This window comes from Malus sylvestris, chromosome 9 (genome assembly GCF_916048215.2).
Source record: "Malus sylvestris chromosome 9, drMalSylv7.2, whole genome shotgun sequence".
Classification (NCBI taxonomy): domain Eukaryota; kingdom Viridiplantae; phylum Streptophyta; class Magnoliopsida; order Rosales; family Rosaceae; genus Malus; species Malus sylvestris.
Window position 1 is genome coordinate 5,573,100 of NC_062268.1, and position 8,867 is coordinate 5,581,966.

General features: G+C 39.2%; 2 protein-coding genes across 3 annotated transcripts; both read right to left on the reverse strand.

Annotated features, from left to right (window-relative positions):
* Window positions 1-46: 46 nt before the first annotated feature.
* LOC126583027 (uncharacterized) lies at window positions 47-3,120 on the reverse strand. 2 transcript variants are annotated; one of them, XM_050247329.1, is made up of 7 exons: window positions 2,465-3,120; window positions 2,222-2,356; window positions 1,732-2,102; window positions 864-1,608; window positions 666-762; window positions 491-566; window positions 47-385 (listed from the first exon to the last, which is right to left on the reverse strand). In XM_050247329.1, the coding sequence occupies exons 1-7, from the start codon at window positions 2,967-2,969 to the stop codon at window positions 323-325; spliced, it is 1,992 nt and encodes a 663-aa protein (XP_050103286.1). In that variant the 5' UTR covers window positions 2,970-3,120; the 3' UTR covers window positions 47-322. The 2 variants fall into 2 exon arrangements, with proteins under 2 accessions (XP_050103286.1, XP_050103287.1); XM_050247330.1 differs by having other exon boundaries at window positions 512-566; window positions 2,465-3,118.
* A 745-nt stretch (window positions 3,121-3,865) lies between these two features.
* Window positions 3,866-6,121, reverse strand: LOC126583034 (cyclin-B1-2-like). The gene is made up of 4 exons (XM_050247337.1): window positions 5,914-6,121; window positions 5,689-5,789; window positions 4,817-4,914; window positions 3,866-4,194 (listed from the first exon to the last, which is right to left on the reverse strand). Exons 1-4 carry the CDS (start codon window positions 6,037-6,039, stop codon window positions 4,094-4,096), a joined length of 426 nt encoding a protein of 141 aa, XP_050103294.1. The 5' UTR covers window positions 6,040-6,121; the 3' UTR covers window positions 3,866-4,093.
* Window positions 6,122-8,867: the final 2,746 nt, after the last annotated feature.

Below are 8,867 nucleotides of genomic sequence, written 5' to 3' on the forward strand. Positions count from 1 at the left end.
GAGGAGTGCAAATGACGTTTTTACGAGAAAAGAGAGAACATGGCACTTCCGAACGGTTAACATTGTGATACTGCGATTAAATCATCCAGAACCTGTGTACCATAAGTTTAAAACATCTGACTTGTGTAAGTTGTGTTTCACTGTATGGCGAAAAGAAAAACATCTGTCTCAACTCTCAAGCGCTTAAAAAATGAACCTCAGGCTCTGGTCTCTTCTTGTATGTTCAATGATTCTGAATCCACTGATACTATCATCCACACAAAATTTCGGAGAAACCTTGCGGAATCATACGATCCATTTCCGAGAGGGCGCTTTTAAATGATCACATCCACAAGTGTTCTCTTCTGTATTCGCGCACAATGACGGGCACACTTGTGGGTGGAACCTAATAGAAGCATGAAAACATCGAGTCATCACTCTTTTCCGAGATAAAGGATTGAAAATGAGAATACACAATGAGTCGTAATAACTGCAAGTTCAGAACAATTACTTGAAGAAGAAAAGGATTTACCATGCCGTAATCCGTGATTATCATTGAAATGTAATCTGAAGGGAGTGCATCATAACTGCCAATAACAAGTTAAAACAGGAGTGCACAGTTAGTCCGGGTAGATTAAAGCCGAGAAATGTGATAGCACGGAACAATAAATTTATGACCACTTTACATCAAATTCAGAGGTTGAATATTTTCACAATTCGAGTGTCCATCCAAAGGATTGCCTTCCTTTCTACCAGGAACCTTTAAAATGACATCGGGATCACCTGCAAGAAGTGGAACAATTACCTGAGAATCAAGCAAACGGAGCATGAAGTTATCATAAACTGTCACAATGATCACACAAATTAATGGCTAGGATGCATACCGAGCTCGTTACAGCAGATGGAATCAAGTTGTACCCTTTCGTGAAATTTATATGCCTCACAACATACTAATACCGGTACATGGAATGCATGTGCTACCATAGCAACACAAGCAGTGCCAACCCTTGAGTAAACTGTTCCATTGGACAGCACTGAAGAAGCACCTAGAAAAACTCGAGTAACCTCATGCATGATACACGAAGCAGCATTTATATGAGTGTAAGTACAGCTGAGGCCCTTTCCCACCAACCTACGAAGTAAACGCTGTCCTTCAAGCTTTGGACGAGAGTCTACCACCACAACACGAAACTGTTTGCCAAGCTCATGGGCATGTAAAAGCAACATTTCAACTGCAGAGGATGACCCATACGTTAGAAGAACATCACCATCCCTGATTTTGCTAACTGCATGCTTGACTATCACTTTATCAGCAAGTATGATCTTCTCGGATATGAACCGTTCAATATCTGACTGGAGAGATGCTTTTGCTTCTGACTCGGACATAGTCAAAGGTAGCTTGGCAATTCGGCTCTTTAGAAACCGCATTGCATTCCCCATGGTGATTGAAAGCGGCCTGCAGTCACTAAAAAATGAAACATAACTACTTATTTTTGCTGTCAAATCCCTACTGAGGTTTTTCTCTGGTGGTGTTGAATAGTCTTTAATGGCCTCCTGAAATGCCAAAAGCATGGCAATACAACGAGCATTGCCACCCGATATATCTCCTGATAAATACTGTAAGCCAACCTGACATCCGTACAGAAAGCTACAATTAGATAGAACCATAATCTCTTTCATTATCACATTAACCTCTCAACTCATCGAGCAAAAGACTCAAACCATAACATGCTGACATAAGCATCTAAATACCTTATAAACAGCAGGATGCACAGGATCAAGTTGGAAAAACTTAGACTCGAGATCAGGAAGCTGAGTTCCATGCTCGTATTGAGGCAAATGCCTGAACAACTCAACCCTGTTCCTGGCCTCAGTTTGCTTGACCACTGAACGCCTTTTCGCCTTCTCCACACGACTTGTATCATCATATTGCATTCGCGGATGAGGAACTTCTTTCTTCCTCTCCTTCTCCGGCAGATGTTCACTGCCACCACCTCCGCCACCACCCGTCTTCTCAGATACCGCCACAGATGATTGTGACACGTGTTTCGTGGCTTTAGGCGGTTTCACATTTGCTGCTGCCGAAGCAGAAGCAGCAACAGAAGGTGTTTTACCTCCTTCAGCTAATAACACAATGCAAGGAACACATTCATAATCAACATAAGAAATTCGAATTCTTTGAATTCAATTACATTTCTATTAAAAACACTTGTGAATCAGTAAAAGCCTAGAAAAGCCATACCTTTTGAGGCAGCCTTAGCGGCTCGTTGAGCTTCCTGAACAGCCCGCCTTTCGGCTTTTGTGGTTTTCTCCTTCAGTGGCTTCGAATTTGCAGCTCGCTCGCTTTGCACTTCCACTGACGCATCAACATCTTTCTCTGCAAAGTTTCAATCTTTGTTTCTTCAAATTTTGCAATCCTAAAATGCTTGAGCTAAACCAAAACCCCTAATCAAATCAAAGCAAACGAACAGCAATCAGCAATTACCAGAAATCCCAGAAGGCAACTTGACCACGGAGACCGTCATCAACCCACTGGCGGGGACGCTACTCGCCTTCACGGCAGCCGTCAGATCGAACCCTCGACCAGGAAACGAAGACGACGTCGTCAAACCCGCAGCGGTTCTTACCCCTCTGAATGCTCGACCCGGTGACATAACAACGTCGGTTAGGAACTCGCCATTCCCCATCACGATTCCGTTCGACGACGAAGCAGTAGGAGGCGAGGCGGGGAAGAACTCAGAAGAGTTGTTGTAACTCCCGGCGAGTATGGACTCTCGACGGGCCGAGGAGGGTGCGAAAAGAACCGGACGGGTGGTGTCGGAGGAGTGACGCGGCGGGGGGATCATTACCGGAGAGAGGGAGTTACCGGAAGTAGAGATGCCGGAGACGGGAGGAGAGGAGGAGTAGGCTATGGGCTCGGGCGAGGCGAAGAAGCCGACTTGTCGGACCTTGGGGTCACTGACCGTGCGCGGGGGCCGGCGAGGGTCCATTGGGGGTGTGGAGTGAGGGTTTTGGGGGGAGAAGCAGCAGATAAATACAGAGCCTGTGAAAAGGAAGTGGTAAGCATTATGCACACGACCATTGACGATGACAGAACAAGATGCTCAAAATATTATTCTTCTTTTTCATTTTTTTTTTACTTGTGTGACTGCCGAAATAATCTACGTTTAAATTGATACCACTAGATTTTAACATTTATAACACAAAAGGGTGTAGTTCAGTGACTTTTATAGCGCGAATGACATTCATATTGAGGGCTCAGTTTAGGACCGGTGTAGTAAGTAAGCATTTATGCTTATAAACGCTTTTTGTTTTTTACCATATCCATTAAATATTACATTGTAGTAGTATTATCTTCACTTGTAAACGATAAGTTTTAGATTCGATTTTTGCTAACAGCAAATTTGAAACACATTATTGCTAGCCCAATGTGAAACTTAACTCACTTCCCCATCCTTTAGTGTGGATAATAACGTTTGTTAAAAAAAAAGTGTTTTTACTATAAACTAAAATTCCAAGTGCTTTTTGTAAGAAAACACTTGGAAGTTCTTTTTGGAGAAGCATTGGACATGTGCTTCTCCACAAAATGCTCTCTACGAGCTAGAGATCTAGTGTTTACCTTTGCATCCGAGATTATGTGTTTGTATCCTCTCTCCCCTAATGTCGTTTGTGTCAACCGAAAAAAGTGTACACGTGCAATCTGATGTTCATATTGTACGTATTAAACAAGGGGAGGAGTGCAGAAAGAAAAAACGAGAGTGAACATCACCACTTCGTTTAAGATTGTTTTGATGAGCATGCTCAATCCTCCCATAAGCATTAGCAAAATCATCTGAGGTTAGGATTCTGGTAGAATCATTCACATGGCCACATGCAAGATCAAGAGTTGGAGCTAAATTTTCAAAATAAAATTGAAAGTACCAAATAGGGGAACTGTAATTGGATAGAAGATAACCCAATACTACTCCAAAGTAAATGTAACTCCACAATATCAATGTCTGGACCTTTCAACTCAGCGTGACAGACAATCACAATTTAAGAACAACATTGACACAAAAGTATAAATCCACCGCAAAGATACTAATCCTCTTCTTTCGGCAAGAAAGTACGAGGATCACATAAAGCTTGGGGCGACTGGACCCTTCAACAGCCCAAGGCGAACTTCCATTGCATGATGTGTGTCCACAGGCCGGAATGTTTCAGATTCACGGGGGTCTGCAATCAGGACAATGAAACATATAAGAAACCAACACAATCATACAATTAATGGGTTAAAAGAACGAAGCAACAGTTTGCGTTTCACTTGGTTAAAGAAAATTAGAACAATATGAACTGCTTTCTTCCTAAGTTTTACCATGATCGTTTAAACTTAGCTTCTATAAGAATGCAAGGTCTAAAATATATGCATACCAACTCAATTCCGAGGATTGGCATGGAATTAAAACGATATAAGCCAAATCTAGGGGTTTTCCACTCAAGAAGTTTTAACTCATTACTTGTTACTTAATGATCCATAATTGTAATATTAGCATCTTGAAGATGGAAAGAAATTAAAAGAAGAATCAAATTACAAAATTCCTAATGACATCAACCCTAATTAAAAACCAATTGATTAGAAGAAAAAAAAGGCTGCATGTTCGAAATTCATGAGGATTACTATGGATGTTTAAAAGAGAGAATTACAAGAGGACCCTGATTGGTGAGTTCTTTACAAAGAGGAACGTAAGAAGGCTCCGATTGTATCATAAACATTGAAGGAGTTCAAACAGAAACCATGAACAGTTAAAGCTTAGGATACCAATATTATCTACTTTGTATATGAAGAGTATTTTCTTACCATTCAGGTAATCCTCAAAGCCGAAATCATCCAATTTTCCGGTCATCGCCTCCAAACCCAGCATTGAGGAAGGAATTGGGCCAGCAGGCCTCTGAAATCTGCAGTTGTTTCAAAGAATAGAGTACAACTCAGATTTAAAGTCCATTACTGCATGTGATACAAAAAAAACATAGTCACTATAATAAGCAGCACATACAAATACATCCACGGTCAACCAACAATATATGAACTTCAACCTCAGACTAAAAGACAAAAGATTCTGTTAAGCTCTTGTTTTTTCACTCATACTCGGTCTGGATATCTGATACAACTAAAAAGTTAGCACAACAAATGTATAAAAACACCTCAAATTGATAGGGAACTGGTGTTTCCTTATCTATATGGCATAACTTGGATCGCAATCAGGCATGGTAAAGACATAATCCAGCCAGTTATAATCAACTCAATATAGAGGACACGAAAGAACATAGATCACAAATTCCCACCATCTTATTCCTGATTGAACCAGTTTTTTTGTCAATGAGTGAGAAATAACGACACAAACCGGGCACAACCTAAGAGCAAAAACTGCACAAGAGATTAACATCTGCACAGACAGAACCACCAACAAAGCTCTAATGCAAAACTTTCGTACTCGCAACCCTTATGATACAAAACCAACAATCCCACAACGATTCCAAACAAAACACACGACCTTGACCTTGTTTCGCAACAAGAAAGCGCAATAGACAAACATAACAAGAGAAAAAACCCTAACGTTTCAACATAGCAACACACGTTTACTTCTACTCAATTATAAAAAAAATAAGACAAACCCATTACAACAATTCACAAACAGAAGCCAGAATTCGACAAAAACACGAATCCCATACCGAGAAAGGATTTGCCTTTCGAGATCCATCTTCAATGGAAACGCACTTCCATAAGTGTACCCCAAGATTTTCCTATTTATCTGCTCCTGCGTTACCTTCGCCTAAAACCCAACAAACAAATAAACCCAAATAAACAAAATTTAATCACACATCTTCAATTCCAAACAAACAACAACAAAAACCAAGAGAGAGAAAGAGAGCAAGAGAGAGAGAGAGGGAAAATACCGATTCCAAAGCAGATTCGAGAGGGTGAGCGCCGACGAGGTCGCTCTTGACGCCGTGAAGTCCGAATCGAAGGGCGTCGTTCTGGATCCCTCCGATTTGGTGCTCGATTGTCTTCGGTGCCTCCATTTAGCTTTCTCTGGTTCTTCCTCTTCTTCTTCTTCTTCTTCTTCTTTTTCAGCAAGCAATGTGACTGCTACAAGTACAAATAGGTACTCTTTTCTCCCCCATTTAACTACGATTTTTGGGTTGGGTCAATTGGGCTTTAGCTACTACCTATGTGGGCTCAGTTGAGGCCCATTGTATTTAGTGTTGGGCCAGACGATTGTGGTTGTGTTTGCTTATATGGTCTGGTTATCCTATAGTCCTTGTGTAATTCTTTTTCTTTAATTTCATTTTCTGTCAATTCTGTGTAATTTGGGTGATCATTATGTTGATTTTTCCTATGGACAATATTTAACCCATTACTAGTCCAGATTCTGGGCTCGTTCTTTGGCAAAGATGCTTCTAAGAGAAGTGATTTTAATTGAAGCACGTTGAGTTTTTTTTTTTTTAATTTTAAATAAAATTATAAGCACCTGTGAACAGAAAATAGTTAGAAGAGTTTTTGGTGATTGGTACATGGTATTACAGTAAATGTTTCTTAATTTTTAAAACTCAATGGTTTGAGTTATCATTTTTCATGAGTGAAAAAAGTTCGAAGTTTAAATTCCAGAAGGATATGCGTTACCATTAGTCCATATGACTGGGTAAGAAAACTATGTTTGAAGTGTTTTCGAGTAAGAAAATCGAGTTTTGAGGAGCTTGCGTGTGAAGAACACATAAACACTTAATTTAGAAAAAAAGAAAAAGAAATCTTTAAGTTAACACTTCAGAGTTTCAGAGAAGCAAAGGGCATCAAAGAAATATCATAATGAAGAACATAAAAAGTGAATTCTATAGATGAGGAGTTTTTTCTCCGATTGAGCTCTTGTATAAAATGCATAATTGTTGGGGACTTTTTTTTCTTCTGATTTTCTAGGAAAGTAAATTAGTTGCTTCAGTTCAGCTTGAACTTCCAATCCTAAACCTAAAATCATGTGCAAACACAAATTTCCTGTAGCAAATGAAATAAGAACACGTATACAAAATAATTGTATTGTATTAATGTAAATGTAAGGTTGCAATCTCTGTTTACAAAGTTTCCTCTTATTCGTTCTCCGAAGATGTGTAGATGTGTGTTGTTGATTCGAGGGTTGCAATGACTTGATCTCGGATGAATGATTGCTGCAAGGATTTAGCTTGTGGTGATGGAAGAACCGGGAGAGTAGTAGTGCTTGATGATTCTTTATGGGTTTGACGAAAAACAGGGAGGGTTTTCCGAGTCTTCTTGATTATTTGGGGTTCGAGTGCTTGAGAGCTTCAGAGTTTCAAAGCTTCAACGTCTGGGCGTGAATGATTTTCTGGCCTGTTTCTTTGTCTTGGAGTCTCGTATTTATAAACTCTCAAAGCTTTGCTTATGGATGGATTTGACATTGATTGTGGGCTTGATTAATTGACAAAAGAAGCTTGACTCGATTTGTGGACCAATTCGTAATTTGACTCCATCAATTACATTTGATTTAATTAAATTAAAATCAAATAATTATTTTCCGTCAAGTGTTGACACGTATCTTTCTTGATGATTTGTCTAAATTTGATGAGTCACATCCATGTGTACACTTGTGAGATGCATGACGTATGTCGCGTATGCCCTGACATATCGAAACTTTTAATGTATTGAAGAGTATTTGTTTCACCGAAATTTTAATGTCTACACTATGATGCAAGAACATAAAAGTGATCATGATGAAAATGAAAGCTATTCAGTGGCTACAGTGTTGCCCAGATCTCTTACCCACCTACTATCGATCAGCTAGCTTTCTGGTGCACCGTGTTTCCATATTTCCACATTTCCGGACTTCCAAAAGCAGATTCTGCTGGGTATTATATTAGATATGGGGTACTTCTGTGTACACTCGCTGAAAAGTCAGCAATTATTATATTAGATTTTGACATAAATCAATCGCTTTGCATTTGATATATGCAGAGAGAGACTAGGTCTCAGCTCTCTGGTACCAGTGTCCATAACCTTTCTGTCTCCAGTCCAGTTCGGCAGGGTTTTTTATGTATAAAAAACTGGTCATTGACGAACTACCAGTGCTGCCACTGTGTATTATGTATTGCCATGCCCAACTGATCGAAGGCGTGGTTTGAAGCTGTTGGAAATTATATATTATCTTTCATATTATAATATTTAATTTTTATATGAATGAAGAATAAGAGTTATGTATTATAGATGAATTCAAATTTATGAGTTGCGTCTGTTCGTTGAAATTTTAAGCAACAGTCACAATGTTTTAAAAATGATAGCTTGAGTTTTCTGCAAACTCAAACATCCCACAAATCTAATGGACCGAAGAAAAGAGTTTTCTCCAATGTCTTTTATTATTTGTTAGTCAAAATTTGAGTCGTGTATTGAGAGTACAGAATATATGAAGTTTGTCAGAGTTCGAAGATTGAAGTGCTTTGACTTCCACTATTCTATGTACCTCACTCTCTGATTAACTCCAATGGCTGTTCTTGCATGAATCATATGAAGGCTCTCTCAGTTTCAGGTAACTTTCCACATTTATATCGTTATTTTTTTTGGTGAATTTGTTCTGTTTTTCTTTTCCACTAAGATTCGAACTGAACTTGGTTCTATCTTTTTCTGCTATCTTCACCCAGTTACCTGAATATATCGTCTCTTGATGTGTGGTGTTGTTTCGTAATTTTGATGATATTTCATTTGATCTGTCTGGTCTGTCTGGTCTCCGGTGAAAATATTTGATTTTCCAATGTTACTATGAAGAAAGGTGGCGGGAGAGAAATGAAGAAATTAAAACAAAATTTTGAAGGTGAAAAAAGAAGAAGACAACAATAAAACCAATAACAAA